General features: G+C 45.8%; 1 protein-coding gene across 1 annotated transcript in view; it reads right to left on the bottom strand.

The window, feature by feature from the left end:
- The window catches only part of LOC145345181 (uncharacterized), a 135,093-nt gene that overhangs the window by 28,563 nt on the left and 82,706 nt on the right, over positions 1-23,824 (bottom strand). Inside the window, exon 11 of the mRNA XM_080192905.1 lies at positions 7,528-7,638. Coding sequence (XP_080049031.1) covers positions 7,528-7,638 — 111 coding nt within the window. The remainder of the gene's footprint in view (positions 1-7,527; positions 7,639-23,824) is intronic.

Raw genomic sequence — 23,824 nt, 5'->3', positions numbered from 1 at the left:
ATAGAAACATATAAACAGGAACAGGAGTAGGCCATTCAGCGCTTCAAGCCTGCTCCACCATTCATTATGATCATGGCTGATCACCCAACTCAATAACCTGATCCCGCCTTCCCCTCCATTTTCTTTGATCCCCTTCGCCCAAGAATTAGATCTAACTCCTTCTTGAAAACATGTAAGATTTTGGCCTCAACTGCTTTCTCTGTTCGTAAACTCAACAGGCTTACTACTCTCTGAGTGAAGGAGTTTCCCCTCATCTCAGTTCATCTCATGGTCCTCAGACTATGACCCCTGGTTCTCGACATCCTCACCATTGGAAACGTCCTTCCTGCATTCACCCTGTCTAGTTGTGTTGGAATTTTATAGGTTTCTATGAGATCCCCTGCTAATTCTTCTAAACTCCAGCAAATATATTCCTAACCAACTCAATATCTCCTCATATGACAGACCTGCCATTCCAGAAATCAGTTGGGTAAACCTTCTCTGCACTCCCTCGATAGCAAGAATATCATTCTTCAGGTAAGGAGACCAAAACTGCAAAATATTCCAGGTATAGTCTTACCAAGGAATATGGACGGCACAGTGGTTAGCGCTGCTGCCTCTTAGTGCCAGGGACCCAGGTTCAATTCCAGCTTTGGGTGACTGTCTGTGTAGAGTTTGCACATTCTCCCCGTGTCTGCAAGGGTTTCCTCCGGATGCTCCAGTTTCCTCCCACAGCCCAAAGATGTGCAGGTTAGGTGGATTGGTTATGCACAAATTGCCCCTTAGTGTCAGGAATAAGCAGGGTAAATTTATGGAGATAGGGCCTGGGTGGAATTGTTGTCAGTATAGGCTTGATGGGCCGAATAGCCCCCTTCTTCACTCATAGAATCCTACAGTGCAGAAGGAGGCCACTCGGCCCATCAACAAAAATCCCACCTAGGCCCTATCCCCATAACCCAGGCATTTATCCTAGTCAGTCCCCTGACATTAAGGAGCAATTTAGCATGGCCAGTCCACCTGACCTGCACATCTTTAGACTATGGGATGTATCTGGAGCACCCGGAGGAAACCCATGCAGACACAGGGAGAATGTGCATACGCCACACAGAAATTGATGCAAGGCCAAGAATCGAACCTGGATCCCTGGTGCTATGAGGCAGTAGTGCTAACCATTGTGCTACTGTGCCACCCATAGTAAGGATTCACTGTAGGGATTCTATGATTCTAATTGACCATTTTGGCCCTTGAGGCTTCTCTGTCATTCAAGAAGATCACAGCTGATCTGACTGTGGCCTCACCTCCACACTCTATCTGTCCCATAACCTTGCCAATCAAAAATCTTGTTCAGCCTTGAACATATTCAATGACTTTGCCTCTACAGTTCTCTGGGGAAGAGAATTCCATAGACAATTTGTTTATTTTTATCAATGTCACAATTATCAGTATCAGCTTACATTAACAGCGCAGTGAAATTATTGTGAAAATTTCCTAATAATTCGCTAACAAAAATAAACTCTTCTTATCTCAGTCTTAAATGGAAGACTCTTAATTTTAAACTGTGTCCCCTATTTCTAGTCTTCATTATAAGGAAAAACATCCTCTCAGCATGTACTCTGTCAAATTTCCTCAGGATGATATACGTTTAAATCAGTTTACCTCTCATTCTTCCAAACCCAACAGGTATAAGACCGACCTTTTTTTTAAAGTTTATTTTATTAGCCACAAGTAGGTTTACATTAACATGGCAAAGAAGTTGCAGTGAAATTTCCCTATTCATTACAATCCGGCACCTGTTCGGGTCAATGCGCCTAACCAAGATGCCTTTCAAACTGTGGGAGGAAACTGGAGTGCCCAGAGGAAATCCACACAGACACAGGGAGAAAGTGCAAACTCCACACAGGCAGTGACCCAAGCCAGGAATCGAACCCAGGTCCCTGGCACTGTGAGGCAGTTCCCACCCAGGATCAAACTGGGACCTTTTGTGTGTGAGGCAAAGGTGATAACCACAACACCATGAAAACTCCTGTCCAATTTTCCTTGTAGGATAACCGCTTCAACCCAGAAATCAGTCAAGTGAATCCAGTCACTTTTACTGATGCAAATCCCCATGCCTGTGTGGGTCTTCTCCGGGTGCTAAAGTTTCTTCCCACAGTACAAAGGTGTGCAGGTTAGTTGGATTGGCCATGATCAAGGTGCGGGGTTACAGGGTTATGGTGGGGGATTGGGCCTAGGTGGGGCGCTATTTTGGAGGATCGGTGCAAACCCAATGAGCCGAATGGCATCTTTATTCTAGGGATCCTATGATTGCCTATCGTACAACTTCCAGCAGTGATGCACGTCACTGAATTCCCACACTGATCTACTACTATTTGGTAACGCATTCACTTCTTACCCATCATCACTGCATTTCTGAAGTGGTGGTTGGTTAGGTACCCTGCATCATTTATGACTAATTCTTATTGGATGTTAACATGTGATCATAAGCCCTGAATAATGCCAGAGTATGTGTGCCAAAACAGAAATTATATTTACAGCTGTGCAGATCGTGGCTGCTTCTAGCTCAAAGATAAAAGACAGCATTATCCAGTTTTGAATTTATCTGCCATCTGGCCCTCAACAAGTTATTTTTCCAGAAAGAGGGCATGCAAGACATTGTCAGGCTAGCCAAACCCATCAGTTTTTTGCTTTTCAGAGTAAAGCTACAGATTATTAACACAACATTTCTCATTCAAATTGTTTCCCAATTTTAAACATTGGGCTGAATTTAGTGGCTACCGTGGTGGTCCTCTCCACCAGTCAGAAAGCCTGGGACAACACTGCCATGGTCACTTTGGAAGCCCCAACTAAATTCAATGTCAATTCCACAGCTAAGCTACCGGGGCCACTCAGAGGACCAACAACTCTCACTGGGAACTGCAAAGATGGAGGAAGCACCAGAATGCAACTAAGTCAGTCAGGCTCACTGGGGCCAGTCAGACAGTCCCTGATGAAGAATGGAGGGAGGTGGAGGACTTTCTTTGGCTACAGATGCCTGGCCAGGAGACCAGTCCCTGTCTGCAAGGAAGGAGGCCACCAGATATTACTGTCTGGCCTCCCCATATAGTATATGGCTCTACTCCCCACACCTGCACTGACAGTCTACAATTTTCATAGAATCTTAGAATCCCCAAAGTGCAGGAGGCCACTTGGCTCATCGAGCCTGCACTGATAACAATCTCAATAAGTCCCCACTAAGGGACAACTTAGCCTGACCAATCCACCCAACGTGCACACCTCTGGAGTGTGGGAGGAAACTGGAGCACCCAGAAGAAACCCACACAGACACAGGGGAACATACAAACTCCACACAGATAGTTATCTAAGGCCGGAATTAAACCTGAGTCCCTGGCACTGTAAGACAGCAGTGATAACCATTGTGTCACCATGCCACCCCATCAACGGGATGATGCCCACAAAGGTCAACGATGGCTCAGTGTTGTTAGTGCCAGAAATTCAGAAATTCTGCTAATGTTCTGGGGACCACAGTTTGAATCCTACCATGGCAGTTGGGGGAATTTGAATTCAATAATCCACTGATGACCATGAAACCATTGTCGATGGTCGGAAAAACCCCTAATGCCCTTTAGGGAAGGAAATCTGCCATCCTATCCTGGTCTCGCCTACACAGCTACGGCAATGTGGTTATCCCTCAACTGCCCTCGGGCAACTATGGCTGGGCAATAAATGCTGGCCAGCCAACAACACCCATGTCCCAAGAATGAGTTTAAAAAAAGGCTTGCCCTAGGCTATCCTCCTCCTTGACTTAATTAAGAGGAAGTGAGAAGGCAAGACAAGAATTCCTCTTGATTCCACTGCCCACCCCATTCCCCCACGTGCAGCTCACGGGTGTGATTTCTGATTGCAGTCATCTTGCTGGGGAAACAACCTGAATACAAGCTACCTTGGGCTGCTCTAGCATACAACCTTTAGATGATAGGGACAAAAGTGGCATTGGTTGTTATTTTGAGCCTTCAATCACTTTTGCAGTCAGCTGCTGATGAAATGTGTTTCTGGGTAGAACATGCATCAGGGACTGAAAAGGTTAGAAGCTATTTTGTTTCTGAAGCCAAATCACGATTGTGTGCTAGTGTGGCACATTCTTTCTTTTGCGCTATTACCTGAAAACGATTTGGTCATAATGGCTATTCTTAAAGTGAAAAAAGCATCCTAACAAGTTACATCTTGATTTTTCACCAAGTTTCTGCTTGATTCACATTTACAGCAGTTAAGACCAAATAAAGTACTTTTTTTTAATGAATTCTTGGAATATGGGCATTGCATTTATCACTTCTCATTAATTGCCCTTTAGAAGATGGAGGTGAGCCACCTTTTTGAACTGAGAAGTCCATGTGGCTTTGTCCTCCTAGAAGTAAATATTGCGGATTTAAAAGTCACAAGTAGTCTTATATTCACGCTGCAATGAAGTACTGTGAAAATCCCCTAATCGCCACATTCCAGCACCTGTTTGGATACACTGAGAGAGAATTTAGCATGGCCAATGCACGTAACCTACATCTCTTTGGACTCTGGAAAGAAATCGGAGCACCTGGAAGAAATCCACACAGATACGGGGAGAATGTGCAAACTCCACACAGACAGTGACTCAAGCTGAGAAACGAACCCAGGTCCCCGGCATTGTGAGGCAGCAGTGCTAGACACTGTGCCACCATGCCGTAGGTGCGGAGAGGTCTCGGTGAGTGGCTGCAGTGCATCTTGTAGATAGTACACATTGCAGCCATGATGTACCAATGGTGGAAGAAGAGGATATTAAGCAAGTGTGGATCAACTGAAGTGCTTTACAAAGTCCATCTCCCTGCTTCTCCTTCCTGTAACTTGTTTGTTAAAACCTACCTCTTTAGACATCTGCCCTCATAGCTCCTTCTGTGGCTTGGTATCAAATTTTATTTGTTTTGTGAAGCGCCTTGGAATGGTTTGCTATGCTGAAAGAACTAGTAGCTCCCACTTTGGGTAGCTAACACCCTGACCCTGCTGGAGTGAAGGGGGTGCAACAGGGGCCCCCATTGGGACAAGCAGCGGAGGAGTCCCCCTGGGCATCTGCACACCAGCTCTGCCAGCTTGTGTGCCTGGTACTGCTCAAGAGGCAAGGTGCCAATGCCCAGGGGCAGGGGATATGGGGGCAGGCCTTTGGGGCAGGGCCTCTGTGGACGGGGTCTTGGGGCAATTGGTGGGGGTACGGGATCCTGCTGCCACTCTTCATTGGGATTGATGGGGTCAGGAGGGAGTCCAGTGTTTGAGGCAGGCTTGGTTTGGGGGGTTGGAGGTCAGCCTGCTGCCGGGCGGGGGGAATCAGCATTGCTGGGGGGTGCTGTGAGGGGAGATGGAGATCAGGATGGTCCGGGACGGGATGAGATGGGGGGTCAGGGCTGGCCTGGGAATGGTTGGAGAGGCCATGATCGGGCCGTGGGGGGTTTGTGGGGGGACCAGCACTGCTGGGGTCTCAGGCTGGCCATCAATTGAATTTGCCAGCAAATGGAAATATGACAGTTTGGGCATGCTGGTTTTAGCCTCCTGGCCGGGAATAGGCCTCACCCCCTGAAATCTAACAATATTCACGCTGGTGGCCTCAACATTGCACAGAGCGTGGGAGATTCTAGTGTGAACTCCCACTGAAAAAAATAATGTGAATTACTCCAGTTTTCCAGCAAATTCAACACTAAGAATTTTTTTGGGAGAATTCCATCCCACCTCTCCTCTGTCAACTGGTAGCCTTATTTTCTCCTTAAGAGGGCAAATAGCACACAATAACAACCAAAGATAGATGGCGAGAGGCAGCAAAATTATATTCTAACTCCCCGCCACAGAGCTTCTGACATGGCAAGATCAGCAGAACTAGAGGAAGAGTTCAGATTGCAATATGGGTTTGACAAAATATGCAGAAAAGGGTAAAGTGCTGTACATGAGAAGGAAAAAAGATATGTGCACTTTATGAATGGCATTGAAATAGCTATATGTAAAATTAAAAGCAATTTCAGAATCTTGACAGACTCTGTTAAACATGTTTAACCACTACAGCGCAGGGTGAATAGAACATTCAATGCTAGTGTCATAAGAACATAAGAAATAGGAGCAGGAGTAGGCCATCCAGCCCTTCGAGCCTGCCCCGCCATTCAATAAGATCATGGCTGATCTGTCGCTGCTCAGTTCCACATTCCCGCCCTCTCCCCATAACCCTTAATCCCCTCTCTTATCAAAAACCCATCAACCCGCGTCTTAAAAATATTTAGCGAGGCAGCCTCCACCACTTCAACGGGCAGAGAATTCCAGAGATTCACCACCCTTTGAGTGAAGAAGTTCCTCCTCAACTCTGTTCTAAACCGCCCCCCTTTTATCTTGAGGCTGTGCCCCCTAGTCCTATTGTCTTTTTTGAGCGGGAAGAGTCTTTCCACCTCTATCCTATCCATCCCATTCATCATCTTATACGTCTCAATGAGATCTCCTCTCATTCTTCTAAACTCTAACGAGTACAAGCCCAGTTTATTCAGCCTCTCCTCATAGCTCAACCCCCTCAACTCCGGTTGTCATTGTCATCATTACTAAAACTAACTTTACAACTTATTGAATTTAAATTCCACCAGCTGCCGTGGTGGGATATGAACCCATGTCACGATTTGATCCCAGGTTGCCAGACCATTAGCCTGTATCTCTGGATTACAAGTCCAGTAACATTACCACTACACCACTGTCTCTCCATTTCCATCGTTGCTGTCCGTGGTGCATTATGAGTACAAAATCACAAATACAGCAGTCTTCTGAAAAGCAGAACTCCCAAGTGTGTTTGCACATTCTCCTTGTGTCTGCGTGGGTTTCCTCTGGGTGCTCCAGTTTCCTCCCACAGTCCAAAGATGTGCGGGTCAGGTTGATAGGCCATGCAAAAATTGCCTCTTAGTCCTGAGATGCATAGGTTAGAGGGATTAATGGGTAAATGTGTAGGGATATGGGAGTAGGGCCTGGGTGGGATTGTGGTCGGTGCAGACTTGATGGGCCACATGGCCTCTTTCTGCACTGTAGGGTTTCTATGATCCTATGATATCACTAATCAAACAGTGGATACATTTCAGGCATGTACACTTCAAAACCTGTCTTTTTTGTTTTTTTAGCTTTCAATTTTCATTACAGTAATCTACATAGGATGTGCTGATATATGCACAAGGTCAAAGCAGACAACTATCAAACTATCACCCATGAATAATGGTAACTTGGGCAATGTTGGACACAAGGTACCCTGAGGGCAGTAGCAAAGAAAACTGGTGAGAATAACTATTAAAAGGTAGTCAAAAGTCACTTAGCAAGATCCTGCACATTTAATCAGATTAGTGTTACAGCATAGAAACCAAAATCTGTATAATTAATGCCAACTGAAAAATAACCGCAGTTTCAGGTTTTGATGCTGACAGGTCAAGGTAACATTAGGGTTGGGCAATAAATGCTGGCCACTCAGCGACACCCACATCACATAAATAAACAATTAAACACATGAATAAATCTCACCAGCTTGGGACATGAGGTCTTGGATATATCCTCGAATTCTCTCCAAACCTACAGATTCCCAGAAGTCCAACACAGTATGAAGAGCTAGGAAAGCACTGTAGTCTCTTAAACCTGAAATAAGTCAATTGTTTTAAGATAGTCTGTCTTAAGGATTGAAAATATTGTACAATAACACAACCAGTTTACAAATTGCGATTTGAAATGAAATTGTGATTGCTGAAATATTTGTTCTTTAAAGTCAGATGCAATGTAGTAACAATTTGTCATTTATGAACTAAAAGTTGCCGATTAGGCCATATTGGGTAAAATGCAAAGGGAACATGTGTACACTATAAACACATTAGTTAGTAAGGCAAAGGTAGACTCACCCATGATCTTGCAATAACACATTTAAACTTGATATGCTTTTCTACTATTTTGATTGGGCTACCGAAACATCAATCCTCGTCACACTCCCTGGGATTGGGAATGCGGGTTGTCTTACATCTTACGAGAATGCAGCAGTTTCAACTAATAGTGACTATAGTAGGAAGGCAGATCCTCCTGGGTAACACTTAGGGGGAGAAGAATTTGGAGAAATCTAGGGTAAAGTGGGACATGATGGTGGGTGAGTGGATTTATAAATGTGGGTATAATATCTTAATATCACTATACCTTTCCTTACCTGGATCTTTTCAATCTCAGTAGTCGACAGGAAGCTGCTTGCATCTTTGGCCAACCCCTTGCTCCTCATAATGACCACCTTGATCTCCTATTGGCAGTTCCTGGGCTGCATGCATGGTTGGCCATTTGGTTCCTGTTCTTTTGGAATGGCTGAAGCACTGACATTGTGCACAGGTTTACTCTACAGCTGTGGCAATGCTGCTGTGTCTGACAGTGGGACCTGGTCCAGATTCCATTCCTGTTGTACTGGTCAGTGTGGCTACATGCAACACTACACATGGTTCCTAAAGTGCAATTTGTCATACAGCTCTTTCTTATTGCAAGTGCACTGCAGGCTCCCACACCTGTCACACTCAAAGGCTGCATGTTTAGATCTTGGTCTCTTGGAAAATCAGCCCACTCTAAGAACATAAGAACATAAGAAATAGGAGCAGGAGTAGGCCATCTAGCCCCTCGAGCCTGCCCTGCCATTCAATAAGATCATGGCTGATCTGTCGTGGCTCAGTTCCACATTCCCGCCCTCTCCCCATAACCCTTAATCCCCTTGCCTATCAAAAACCTATCAACCCGCGTCTTAAATATATTTAGCGAGGCAGCCTCCACCACTTCAACGGGCAGAGAATTCCAGAGATTCACCACCCTTTGAGTGAAGAAGTTCCTCCTCAACTCCGTTCTAAACCGCTCCCCCTTTATCTTGAGGCTGTGCCCTCTAGTCCTACTGTCCTTTCTGAGCGGGAAGAGCCTCTCCACCTCTATCCTATCCATCCCATTCATCATCTTATATGTCTCAATGAGATCACCCCTCATTCTTCTAAACTCTAACGAGTACAAGCCTAGTTTATTCAGCCTCTCCTCATAGTTCAACCCCCTCAACTCCGGAATCAACCTAGTAAACCTCCTCTGCACTCCCTCCAAGGCCAAAATATCCTTGCGTAAGTGTGGCGACCAAAACTGCACACAGTACTCCAGCTGCAGCCTCACCAGTGCCCTGTACAGTTGCAGCAAGACCTCCCTACTTTTATATTCAATCCCCCTCGCTATGAAGGCCAGCATCCCATTCGCCTTCCTGACCACCTGCTGCACCTGCAGGTTGGGTTTTTGCGACTCATGCACAAGGACCCCAAGGTCCCTCTGCACCGTCGCATGCTGCAGTTCTTCGCCATGTAAGTAATAGTCCTTCCTACCATTATTCCTACCAAAGTGGACAACTTCACACTTGCCAACATTAAATTCCATTTGCCAGTTCCTGGCCCATTCGCCCAGCCTATCTAGATCCTTCTGCAGACTTTCCACGCCCTCCGCACCATTTGCCGTTCCACCAATCTTGGTGTCATCAGCAAATTTCAACACCATACACTCGGTTCCCTCCTCCAGATCATCTATATAAATGGTAAATAGCTGAGGCCCCAGCACCGACCCCTGGGGCACTCCACTAGTCACCAACCGCCAATCCGAATAGCACCCATCGACCCCCACTCTCTGCCTCCTATTTGACAGCCAATCCCCTATCCACGCTAACACCCTACCCCCAACTCCATGCCCTCTAACCTTCTGTAATAACCTCTTGTGCGGCACCTTATCAAACGCCTTTTGAAAATCAAGAAACACCACATCCACCGGCTCTCCTCTATCCACCGCCCTAGACACATCCTCATAGAACTCCAATAAATTCGTCAGACACGACTTCCCCTTAACGAAACAGTGCTGCGTCTGCTCTATCAAACGATTCTCCTCAAGATGCCTCGCTATTTTCTCCTTGATCACGGATTCTAGCATTTTACCTACAACAGACGTTAAACTAACCGGCCTATAATTCCCTGCCTTTTGCCTGCCACCCTTCTTAAACAACGGCGTAACATTAGCCGTTTTCCAATCTTCCGGCACTTCCCCGGAATCCAGCGATGTTTGGAAAATAATCACCAAGGCATCCACTATCACCTCCGCCATTTCTTTCAGAACCCTTGCATGCATTCCATCCAGTCCTGGGGACTTGTCTACAATCAGTCCCTCCAGTCTGTCGAGCACCGCCTCTCTAGTAACAATAATGTCATTCAGGCCCTCCACTCCTACCATCTTTCCATCGCTAACTCCCGGCAAATTATTCACGTCCTCCTCCGTGAAGACCGAAACAAAAAAGTTATTCAAGGCCTCAGCCATTTCCCCATCCCCTACCACTAAGTCCCCCCTCATCCTCCAAGGGTCCAACGTTCACCCTAGTCAGCCCGTTCCTTTTTATATATTTATATAATACTGCTGCGCCAGTACTGCAGGCCAAGGAGGAGCACAGACTCTACAGTGACGATCAGGTGAGTTCTAGCCATTCTGAGGATTCAAGCATTGTGCGGTGGTTCTGTTGTGCATCAAGTGAAGGGCCCAGATAGTTCTATCCATAATTACACTCTCTCCTCATACCCTAAGTAAATCCCATAATAATTCATTGTCCCACAATCTCTCCATAGTCTGTTTCAATCATAAAAAATTCAAGACCAGGCCAAGAACAGATTGAGCAGCTGAACAGGGCGAGAGGCTGGGAGCAGGCCAGCTAAACTTGGCAAGGAAAGACTGGGAACAGAGCTGCTGACCAGGGAAAGGAGAGGCTGGGAGCAGAGCAGCTGAACAGGGAGAGGAGAGGCTGGGAACAGAGCAGCTGAACTGGGAGAGGACGCAGGCAGCAAAGCAGTTCAGCAGGGAAAGGAGAGGCAGGGAGCAGGGGCAACTGAACAGGGGTAGAGGCTGGGAACAGACCAGCTGAACAGGCAGAGGAGAGGCTGGGAGCACAGCAGATGAATATCGAGAGGAAAGGTTGGGAGCAGAGCAGCTGAACAGGCAGAAGAGAGGCTGGGAGCAGAGCAGATGAACAGGAAGGAGAGGTTGGGAGCAGAGCAGCTGAACAGGGAGAGGAGGCAGGGAGCAGAGCAGCTGAACAGGGTGAGAAGAGACTGGGAGCAGATCAGTTGAACAGGGAGACGAAAGGCAGGGAGCAGAGCAGTTGAATGGGGCGAGAAGAGACTGGGAGAAGAGCAGCTCCAAAAGCTAGTGACATTTGCTACCAAATAAACCTGTTGGATTTAACCTGGTGTTGTGAGACTTCTTACTGTGTTTACTCCATTCCAATACCAGCTTCTCCATATCAGCGGAACAACTGAACAGGGAGAGGAGAGGCTGGGAGTAGAGCAGCTGAACAAGGCAAGGAAAGGCAGGGAGCAGAGCAGCTGAATAGGGAGAGAAGAGGCTGAGAGTGAAAGAGTTGAAGTGGACAAAGGCAGGAAAGGCTAAGGGACATGTGGATGTAGTGGACATGGAGAGGTGAGGCTGGGGGATGCTTGTCACATGTATATACAGTGAAAAGTATTGTTTCTTGTGTGCTAAAAGAAGAAAGCGTACTGTACATAGAGAAGGAAAGGAGAAAGTGCTGAATGTAGAGTAAAAAGCACAGCAAAGTTGTAGAAAAAGATCAGTTTAATGTGAGGTAGGTCCATTTTAAAGTCTGATGGCAGGAGGGAAGAAGCTGGAGTTGATTGGTACATGTCCTCAGACTTTTGTATCTTTTTCCTAAAGGTGGAATAGAGAATGCCCGGAGTGCATGGGGTCCTTTGTTATGTTGGCTGCTTTTCCGAGGCAGCGGAAAGTGTAGACAGAGTCAAAGGATGGGAGGCTGGTTTGCATGATGGACTGGACTTTGTTCACGACCCTTTGTAGCTCCTTGTTGTCTTGGACAGAGCAGGAGCCATATCAAAGCTGTGGTACATCCAAAAAGAATGGTGCATCCATAAAAGTTGGTGAGAATCATAGCTGACATACCAAATTTCCTTCAGTTCCTGAGAAAGTCAAAGTGTTAGTGGGCTTTCTTCACTATAGCATCGGCATGGGGGGACCAAGGCAGGTTACTGGTGATTTAGACATCTAGAAACTTGAAGCTCTCGACTATCTCCACTTCATCCCCATTAATGTAGATAGGGGCACATCCTCCACTATACTTCCTGAAGTCAATGATTATGTCTTTCATTTTGTTGACATTGAGGGAGAGGTTATTGTCACCGCACCAAATCACCTGATTCTCCTATCTTATTCCTGTACTCCGTTTCATCATTGTTTGAGATCTGACCCTCTATGGTGGTGTCATCAGCAAACTTGAAAATGGAGTTGGAAGGGAATTTGGCCACATAGTCATAGGTGTATAAGGAGTATAAGAGGGTAAGGACACAACCTTGTGGGGCACCGGTGTTGAAGATATTCGTGGAGGAGGTGTTGTTGCCTATCCTTACTGATTGCAGGTCTGTGGGTTAGGAAGTTTAGGATCGGGGCACAGAGGGAAGAGCCACATGGTTGGAGTGGACATGGCAAGGTGAAGCAGGAAGCTGAGCAGTTCAAGTGAACAAGGAGAGCGAAGGCTGAGAATGGAGTGACTGAAGATGACAAAGAGAAGCATGGTCAGAACCAGAGTAGTTCGAGTGATATGTGAGGCGAGGCCAAGAATGAACATTTTCTTTTGCAGGATTGTATCCATCTATCAGCATTGCAGAACAGGACACTTAGGAGATCTAACTGAAATATACAAAATGTAATGGGGGTTTGACAGGGTAGACATAGAGCAGATCTTTCCCCTTGTTGGACATTCTGGAATGAGAGGCCATAGTTTTAGGCTAATGGGTGACAGATTTAAAACAGAAAGGAGGAGGAATTACTTCACTCAAATGGTTGTGAATCTGTGGAATTCCCTACCCCAGAGTGCAGTAGACACCAGAACACTAAACAATCTTAAAGAGGAGATAGGTAGGTTTTTAATTAGTAGCAGAATGAAGGGTTATGGGGAGTGAGCAGGAAGATAGAGATGAGGCTGAGATTAGATCAGCCAACATCATATTGAATCATAGAGCAGGTCTGAGGGGCTGTACTGCCTACACTTGGTTCTTATGCAACACTGAAACTTCACGAATAAACAACCTCACAAAGTGCCTGGAAACTAATTTCTTGAAAATGGACCAGTTAGTTGCAGTGTTTTTAGCCCCACAGGGCAGGAGTTAGGTCAGGACATTACATATACTGAAGTACTTTTTGCCCAAGCCTTTGTAGACTATGGATTATTTATAGCATCTGTAGATCATTTAGCAACTGACGTTTCCTGATTCCTAAATACTGCAAAATAATTTTATGTGAGAACATAAGCCACTGCAGTCATAAAATTCTTGCCAACCTCCATTCTAAATCAGCTGAAGCACATGCTAAAGTGACCTAGTCATATTAATGATGGATGAGAGTAATTGCAGTAACAAGGAGATTTGCATTAGTGTAAGGTACTTTCATCAGAATCTCAAAGTTTTTAAAGCAGATATTTGGCCATGGAAATATGTAATGTAGCAAATACAAGAAAACCTGTTTAGGTCTAATAAATTCCTTGTTTGCTAGCCACCATGGGAGAATGTTTATAGGTTTCTCTTCTGGATCTGGCAATTTCAAAAGATGTGGGTATGCCGGCGTTGGACTGGCGTAAACACAGTAAAAAGTCTGACAACACCAGGTTTTAGTCCAACCTATTTATTTGATAATATACTCACAAGCTTTCGGGGTTAGTCCCTTCGTCAGGTGAATGGAGAGTTCTGGCCTCAGACAGAGCATATAAAGCACAGACAGTTTAGAGATTACTGATTAGAATGCGAATCCTTACACCGGATTCGCATTCTAATCAGTAATCTCTAAACTGTCTGTGCTTTATATGCTCTGTCTGAGGCCAGAACTCTCCATTCACCTGACGAAGGGACTAACCCCGAAAGCTTGTGAGTATATTATCAAATAAATAGGTTGGACTAAAACCTGGTGTTGTCAGACTTTTTACTGAATTTCAAAAGACAAAGAAAAGTACAGCTCAGGAATAGGTCCTTTGGTCCTCCAAACTCGTGCTGGTCATGATGCTCTAATTAAACTAAAAAAACCCTTATGCCCTTACCTAGTCCATATCCCCCTGTTCCCTCCCTCTTCATGTACCCATCCAGATTCCTCTTAAATGTTGCTGTGTGCCTGCTTCCACCACCTCCTCTGGCAGTGCGTTCCAGGCACCTACCATTCTTTGTGTGAAAAATTTCCCTTGCCAGTCTCAAACTTTTTCCCTCTTACTTTGAACCTGATAATTGACACTTCCATCCTGGGAAAAAGCCTCTGACTATCCACCCTGTCTACGCCCTTCATACATTTGTAGACCTCTATCAGGTCTCCCCTTAGCCTCTGTCTTTCCAGTGAAAACAATCCTTGTTTATTCAACCTTTCCTCAGAACCAACACCCTCAAGACCAGTCAATATCCTGAAGAACCTTCTTTGCACTCTCTCCATATCTTCCATGAGCTTCTGATAGTATGGGGACCAGAACTGCAGGCAATACTCCAAATGCGGCCTAACCAAGGTTTTATACAGCTGCAACATGATTTCCCAACTCCTGTACTGAATGCCCTGGCCGATGAAGGCAAGCATGCCACATGATTCCTTAATCACCTTGGTTACCTGTGTTGACACTTTTAGGGAACTGTGAACTTTTGTGATAGGAAAATTTAACTCTTATTTTATATTGGATAAAACTACATAGGGCTCCATTTGCAGTCTGCTTTGTGTACTCACCTTACGCATTTTGAAGCAAAGGATATGTTAAAACAATCTCAAAACCAGTGGAAAATGCTGTTGGACATTTTTTTTGCTTTAATAGTAGTACAAAATGAAAAAAAGGAGTACAAAAAAATACAACCAATGGGTAAGTTTCAAATAATAATAAAACATGGAGGAACAAGGTACCTCAAGCAGTATCAAGATGGCCAAAACGGGATGCTTGCCAGATAAACCCATTGAAAGTTTCCCATCTGGGGTGCCTGGCCCAATCTGGTTTTCATCAAGAGCAGGGGAGAATCTAATGACTACTAATTTAAATGTGTTAGAATACAGATATTGGGCTGGGCTGGACGGGTTCAGGTTGGGTGTCTGCTTAGTTTGTTTTTATTGCTCTTCATGGATGCTTAAATCTAAATTGTAGTTTTGTTTTCAAAACAGGCTTTCTCTTTGATCTGAAGCACCTACTCATGTGAGCAGCTGTTATTCTAACTGCATTTTTTTAAAAAACAGGTTTTCTCTTTGTTCTAAGAACTTCCCAGAAAAAGCAGTCTGATCACTTTTACATAGCGGGTCTTTTTCTACTTTTTATGCTGGAACAGATTGCCGTTCCTGGAGGTTGTTTTCAACCAGAGAAGAAGTTGGCATAACTCAGAAATCATCTTCCAAGGGGTCCTCAATAAGGAATTTCTAGTGGCCATAGTTTATTTCTCCGCAAGGGTCATAAAATTCCTACAGTGCAGTGGAGGCCATTTGGGCCATCAAGCATGCACCAACTCTTTGACAGGTTACCCAAGTCCTCTCCTCCCTCCAATCCCCATAACCCCACACATTTCCCAGGGCTAATCCATCTAACCTACACATCTTGGGACACTAAGGGGCAATTTAGCATGGCTAATCCACCTAATCCTTCGAGTGAGGGATCCTCTTGGGATGAGTGATCACAATATGTTGAATTTCTGATACGGATGGAGGGTGAGAAAGTAGGGTCCCAAACCAGTGTCCTCTGCGTGAACAGAGGGGAGTATGATAAGATGAGGGCGGAATTGGCTAATGTAGACTAGGGGCACAGACTGGTTGATAGGACAGCTGAGGAACAGTGGAGGATTTTTAAGGAGATTTTTTTCAGTAGTCAGCAAAAATATATTCCGCTGATAAACATAAGAACATAAGAAATAGGAGCAGGCGTAGGCCATCTGGCCCTTTGAGCCTGCCCCGCCATTCAATAAGATCATGGCTGATCTGTCGTGGCTCAGTTCCACATTCCCGCCCTCTCCCCATAACCCTTAATCCCTTCTCCTATCAAAAACCCATCAACCTGCATCTTAAAAATATTTAGCGAGGCAGCCTCCACCACTTCAACGGGCAGAGAATTCCAGAGATTCACCACCCTTTGAGTGAAGAAGTTCCTCCTCAACTCCGTTCTAAACCGCCCCCCCTTTATCTTGAGGCTGTGCCCTCTAGTCCTACTGTCCTTTCTGAGCGGGAAGAGCCTCTCCACCTCTATCCTATCCATCCCATTCATCATCTTATACGTCTCAAGGAGATCTCCCCTCAGTCTTCTAAACTCTAACGAGTACAAGCCTAGTCTATCCAGCCTCTCCTCATAGTTCAACCCCCTCAACTCCGGCGTCAGCCTAGTAAACCTCCTCTGCACTCCCTCCAAGGCCAAAATATCCTTGCGTAAGTGTGGCGCCCAAAACTGCACACAGAACTCCAGCTGTGGTCTCACCAATGCCCTATACAGCCGCAGCAAGACCGCCCTACTTTTATATTCAATCCCCCTTGCTATAAAGGCCAGCATCCCATTAGCCTTCCTGACCACCTGCTGCACATGCAAGCTGGGTTTTTGCGACTCATGCACAAGGACCCCAAGGTCCCTCTGCACTGTCGCCTGCTGCAGTTTTTCTCCACGTAAGTAATAATCCTTCCTACCATTATTCCTATCAAAGTGGACCACCTCACACTTGCCAACATTAAATTCCATTTGCCAGTTCCTGGCCCATTCGCCCAGCCTATCTAGATTCTTCTGCAGACTCTCCACACCCTCCGCGCAATTTGCCATTCCACCAATCTTGGTGTCATCAGCAAATTTCGACACCATACACTCGGTTCCCTCCTCCAGATCATCTATATAAATGGTAAATAGCTGAGGCCCCAGCACCGACCCCTGAGGCACTCCACTAGTCACCAACCGCCAATCCGAATAGCACCCATTGACCCCCACTCTCTGCCTCCTATTTGACAACCAGTCCTCTATCCACACTAACACCCTACCCCCAACTCCATGTCCCCTGACCTTCTGCAATAACCTCTTGTGAGGTACCTTGTCAAACGCCTTCTGAAAATCAAGAAAGACCGCATCCACCGGCTCTCCTCTATCCACCGCCCTAGACACATCCTCATAGAACTCCAATAAATTTGTCAGACACGACTTCCCCTTAACGAAACCGTGCTGCGTCTGCTCTATCAAGCCATTCCCCTCAAGATGCCTCGCTATTTCCTCCTTGATGACGGATTCTAACATTTTACCTACAACAGACGTTAAACTAACCGGCCTATAATTCCCCTCCTTTTGCCTGGCACCCTTCTTAAACAACGGCGTAACATTAGCTGTTTTCCAATCTTCTGGCACTTCCCCAGAATCCAGCGACGTCAGGAAAATAACCACCAAGACATCCACTATCACCTCCGCCATTTCTTTCAGAACCCTCGGATGCATTCCATCCGGTCCTGGGGACTTGTCCACAATCAGCCCCTCCAGTCTGTCGAGCACCGCCTCTCTAGTAACAGTAATGTCATTGAGACCCTCTAGTACTACCACCTTTCCATCTCTAACACCTGGCAAATTATTCACGTCCTCCTCCGTGAAGACCGAAACAAAAAAGTTATTCAAGACCTCAGCCATTTCCCCATCCCCTACCACTAAGTCCCCCTTCTCATCCTCTAAGGGACCAACGTTCACCCTAGCCAGCCTCTTCCTTTTTATATACTTATAAAAACTCTTGCTATCCTTTTTTATATTAAGCGCTAGCCCAGCTTCATAGTTTCTCCGACCCTTCTTTATCAATTTCTTTGTCAATCTTTGTTGACATTTAAACCTCTCCCAATCCTCTTCTCGCCCACTACTCTTAGCTACTCTAAACGCCTCCGCTTTTAATTTAACACTTTCCTTCACCTCCTTTGTTATCCACGGCTTATTACCTCTCCTCCTACGGTCCTTTTTGACCATCGGAATAAATTTCTGCTGAGCACCAAGAAAGATCTCCTTAAAAATCCTCCACTGCTCCTCAGCAGACCTACCTTCCAACGCGCTCCCCCAGTCCACATTCACCAATTCCTCTCTCATCCTACCGTACTCCCCTCTGTTCAAACAAAGGACGCGTGTCCGAGAGCCCACTTTGTCCTCCTCCATCTGCACCAGAAACTCCACCATACAATGATCACTCTCCCCAAGAGGATCCTTCACCGCAAGGTCCCTGATTCTACCCGCCTCATTACATAACACCAGATCCAAGATAGCTCGCTCCCTCGTCGGCTCCAACACACACTGTTCAAGGAAACTATCCCGGCAGCATTCCAAGAACTCCTCCTCGAGCCCACCGCGTCCAACATGGGTCGACCAATCAATATGTAGATTGAAATCCCCCATAATTACGGCCGCCCCATTCCTGCACGCCGCACTTATTTGCACGTTAACAGCCCGCCCCACCTCCAGATCATTATTCGGGGGCCTATAGACGACACCCACCAGCGTCTTCCTCCCTTTGCTGTTCCTAATCTCTACCCACAACGATTCCACTTTCTGCTCCTTGGCTCCAATATCATCCCTTGCTACCACCCTGACGCTATCCTTAATCAGCAGAGCTACACCCCCCCCCTTTTTCCTCCCTCAAATCCTTCCTAAACACTTGATACCCTTGGACATTCAGCTCCCAGTCCCTGTCACCTTGCAGCCACGTCTCTGTAATGGCCACCAGGTCATATCCATTTGTGCTAATCTGCGCCACCAACTCATCCACTTTATTCCGAATGCTTCGTGCATTCAGGTAAAGAGCCTTCATCCCAGCCTTCACCTGGACCCTATTTGCCGGAACGCCACCAACCATACTCACGCCCCCTACTCCTTTTATTATTGGGACATCCTCGGCCTCTACCCTTACCTGTACCCTCTCCTTAACTTTAGGCCTCTTAATGTCACCTACCCTCACACCCTCCCCCCCCCCCCCCCCCCAAATTAGTTTAAAGCCCTGTCTACAGTCCCCTTTACACGATTCGCCAGGACTCTGGTCCCAGCACGGTTCAGACCCACCCCATCCCACCCGAACAGGTCCCACCGACCCCAATACTGATGCCAGTGCCCCATAAATGCAAACCCATTCCTCCCACACCAATCCCTGAGCCACCCATTCACTTCCTTAATCCTGTCAACCCTACGCCCGTCTGCACTCGGTTCAGGCAGTAGCCCAGAGATAACCACCTTGTCGGTTCTACTTTTTAATTCCATTCCCAGCTTTTCATACTCCCTCTCCAGATCCTCAGTTTGCATTTTGCCTACGTCGTCGGCACCCACATGAACCACAACGACTGGATTCTCACCCTCCCACTCCAGGTTCCTCTGCAGCCCAGATGCGACATCCCGGACTCGAGCACCAGGCAGACAACACACCCTTCTGTGGACTTTGTCATTGTGACAAAGGACAGTGTCAATACCCTTCACCCCACTATCCCCAACTACTACTACGTTCCTTTTCACCTTCTCTTTGCCTATGCCCTGCTGCATCACTGTACCGCGTGCAGTTTGCTCACCGACCTCACCTCCCTCGTCCTCGTCCAGACTGGAAGCAAGAACCTCAAACCTGTTATGCAGATTGAGAGGCTGAGGCCTCCTCTCCCCACCCCCCTTCCTCCTCTCCCCACCCCCCTTCCTCCTCTCAGCAGCCCCCTCTTGTTCCTGACCCTTAGAGTTAACCAGTCTAGGGGGGGTGGATGTCACTTGCACCCCATTGACAATGGCACCCTCTCTCACCCTGATGAGCCTCAGTGTCTGTAGCTCAGAGGCCAGCTCGTCTACCTTGAGCTGGAGCTCCTCCAGTAACTTGCACTTACTGCAGATGTGGTCACCTGGGAGGACCCTGGGGTCCACCAGTTCCCACATCATACAGAAACAACACATCACATGCCCCTCCATTATTCACTGTAGTAGTATTGAAAATTTCCACACGAACTTACCTGGCCCTTTTCCCCCCAGCCCTTTTGATCTTAAGCCCTAATAGCTCACTCTGCTTCCCTCTTACTCTGCTGCCTGCTCCGACGCTGCCCGCTGTCTACACCAGGCCTCCTTTTAAACCTGGCGCTGATTTAAAGCTTGCTCCCCCTCAACTCCCTTCTAACCACTCCCTCAGACTTCTTAAAGCGGTAAATACAAAAAGCCCACAAAAATGCTGTTAAATGATTTAAACAGTTCTACAAGGTTAGTTCTTACTACAAAGTGCTTTAAATTTATTTAAACAGGTTTTTAACAGATAGTTTCTTATCTGTCTCCCTGCTCCTTCACTCGTCTGCTCCAGCAAACAATGGAAGGCCTCACCGTGTCAAACAAAGGAGAGTATTAAATTAAAAACCGATGCGTACAGAGCGGCTAAAAATAGTGGGGAATTAGAAGATTGGGAAAGATTTAAAAAACAACAAAGAATGACTAAGAAAGCGATAAAGAAAGGAAAGATAGAGAATGAAACTAAACTAGCTCTAAATATAAAAAGTGGTTGTAAAGGTTTTTACAAACAAATAAAGAAGAAGAGAGTGGCTAGAGTGAATGTTGGACCCTTGGAGGACGAGAGGGGTGGTTTAATCATGGGAAACGAGGAAATGGCTGAGACTTTAAATAAGTTTTTTGTGTCGGTCTTCACGGTGGAGGACACAAATACCTTACCGAATATTAAAGATAGAGGGTTGGTAGGTGTTGAGGTCCTTAATACAATTACTGTTACTAGAGAGTAGTGCTTGGTAGACTAATGGGACTGAAGGTAGACAAGTCCCTGGGACCGGACGGAATGCATCCCAGGATTCTGAAAGAAATGGCAGAAGTAATAGCAGATGCGTTAGTAGTTATTTATCAAAATTCGCTGGACTCTGGGGAAATGCCAGCCGATTGGAAAACAGCTACTATTACGCTGCTGTTTAAAAAAGGTAGCAGACAAAAGGCGGGTAACTACAGGCTGGTTAGCTTAACGTCCGTAGTTGGGAAAATGCTGGAATCCATCATTAAAGAAGAAATAGCAGGACACCTAGAAAAGGACAGTTCGATCAAGCAGACGCAGCAAGGATTCATGAAGGGGAAGTCGTGTTTGACGAATTTACTGGATTTTTATGAAGATGCGACTCGTGCGGTAGACAGAGGGGAACTGGTGGATGTGGTGTTTTTAGATTTCCAGAAGGCATTCGATAAGTTGCCTCACAAAAGATTGCTGCAGAAGGTTAGGGTGCACGGAATTGGAGGTAAGGTGTTAGCGTGGATTGAGAATTGGCTATCCATCAGGAAGCAGAGAGTTGGAATAAATGGGTGCTTTTCTGGTTGGCTGTTGGTGACTAGTGGCATGCCGCAGGGATCGGTGCTGGGGCCTCAACTGTTTACCATATACATAGACAATCTGGAGGAGGGGGCTAAGTGTAGGGTAACAAAGTTTGCTGATGTCACAAAGATGAGTGGAAAAGCGAATTGCATGGAGGACACAGAAAGTCTGCAGAGTGATTTGGATAGGCTGAGTGAGTAGGCGAGGACCTGGCAGATGGAGTATAACGCTAGCAAATGTGAGGTTATCCACTTTGGAAGAAATAATAGTAGGATGGAATATTATTTAAATGGTGAAAAGTTGCAGCATGCTACTGTGCAGAGGGACCTGGGAGTCCTTGTGCACGAATCACAAAAACCCAGTCTGCAGGTGCAGCAGGTGATCAAGAAGGCGAATGGAATGTTGGCCTTTATCACGAGGGGGATAGAATATAAAAGCAGGGAGGTCTTGCTGCAAGGCAAGGCATTGGTGAGGCCGCAACTGGAGTACTGTGTGCAGTTTTGGTCCCCTTATTTGTGAAAGGATAAACTGGCCTTGGAGGGAGTACAGAGAAGATTCACCAGGCTGATACCAGAAATGAGGGGGTTAGCTTGTGAGGAGAGATTGAATAGATTGGGCCTGTACTTGTTGGAGTTTAGAAGGCTGAGGGGGGATCTTATAGAGACTTACAAGATAATGAAGGGGCTAGATAGGGTAGAGGTAGAGAGATTCTTTCCACTTCGAAAGGAAACCAGAAGTAGAGGACACAGCCTCAAAATAAGGAGAGGGGGCAATTTAGAACAGAGTTGAGGAGGAACTTCTTCTCTCAGAGGGTGGTGAATCTCTGGAATTCTCTGCCCATTGAAGTGGTGGAGGCTACCTTGTTGAATATGTTTAAGTCACGGGTAAATAGATTTCTGATCGATAAGGGAACTAAGGGTTATGGGGAGCAGGTGGGTAAGTGGAACTGATCCACTTCAGATCAGCCATGATCTTATTGAATGGCGGGGCAGGCTCGAAGGGCTAGATGGCCTACTCCTGCTCCTATTTCTTGTGTTCTTATGTTCTTAACTTGCACATCTTTGGACTTTGGGAGGAAATTGGAGCAGTTGGAGGAAACCCACACAGAAACAGACAGAATGTGCAAATTCTACACTAACAGTCACCCAAGACCAGAATTGAACCTGGGTCCCTGGAGCCTTGAGGCAGCAGTGTTAACCACTGTGCCATCCTCGTGAATCTTTAGAACTTTCTTCCCCAGAGACATGGAAATCAAGGGTTATTGGGGATAGGTTAAGGCAAAGTTAAGGCATCAGCCATGATTTTATTGAATCGCAGATAAGGTTTGAGGGGCCAAATGTCCTACACCTGCTCCTAATTTGTATGTTTGTACAGGCTAGATGAGCTAATAGCCCACAATGTATTTTTCCTCCCAAGTCAAAAATTGCCCATCTTTTTAAAAATATTTATTCATAAGATTTGGGTGTTGCTGGCTAGATCAGCATTTATTGCCCATCCATAATTATCCTTGAGAAGGTGGAGGTGGTTTCTTCCTCTGGGACAAAAGTGTTAAACTTCTCAAAAAAAAATGCTTGATTGATTTGTATTTGGGTATTAAGCAGTGTCAATGATATAACCATGGGATCTCCAAGATCAAAATAGGGTAAGTCAAGAAGTCATCTGATGGCTTTAAAACTAAATTGGATTTGCTGATAATGACAATTCAGAAGTTCCATGCTGTAGCCACAAAGTTTTGTTCTACAGCTGTCCAGAAACTCTTGAAGAATTACCAGTGATAGACAACATTGTTAAGGTATTTGTCTCGAAACCTGCAATGAAGTCTGACAAGGAAAAGCAAACAATTGTCAATAATTGGAGTCAGAATCAAGTAGATTCTGAACTATATAATTTCCATATATGATAACAAGACTGGATGAGAGGTGAATAAAGTGCTGGATCTTAACAAATTTTGGGCACAGAAATAGAATACGCAGAATTTTTGACAAGTGTCACCCTTCTGAGTGTCTTATGATCAAGCCACATGGGCATTTTTTTTCTCCTTAATGCAAACAAAACCACTTTCTGGTCCAGAATGTGCAGCCAAGTTTTATCTACTAAATAAAAATAAATAAAATGGCCTGCTGGGATCTGGAACCTTTCCAAAAGCTACTGGAAATAGCTAAATATGTAACACGCCAGCAGGTGTTATCAGAATCAGTCATCATAACTTTAAACTAAGATTCATGGCAATCTGGTGATCATGAGCATAATAGGAGTCATAAGAATTAGAAGCAAGAGACGGCAATTCAGCCCCTCGAGTCTGCTCTGCCATTCAATACAATCATGGCTGACCTCATCTTGGCCCCAATTCCATTTACCTGCCCGTTCACCATAGCCCTTCAAACCCTTACTAATTAAAAATCTGTCCACCTCTTCCTTAAATTTACTCAAAGTCTCAGCATCGATAACACTGGGACAGTGAACTCCACAGATTC

The sequence above is a fragment of the Carcharhinus amblyrhynchos genome, chromosome 7 (genome assembly GCF_965287045.1).
Source record: "Carcharhinus amblyrhynchos chromosome 7, sCarAmb.v2.hapA, whole genome shotgun sequence".
In the NCBI taxonomy this organism is placed as follows: domain Eukaryota; kingdom Metazoa; phylum Chordata; class Chondrichthyes; order Carcharhiniformes; family Carcharhinidae; genus Carcharhinus; species Carcharhinus amblyrhynchos.
Note: the sequence above shows the minus strand (reverse complement) of the source record. Positions and strands in the feature narration are given on the sequence as shown.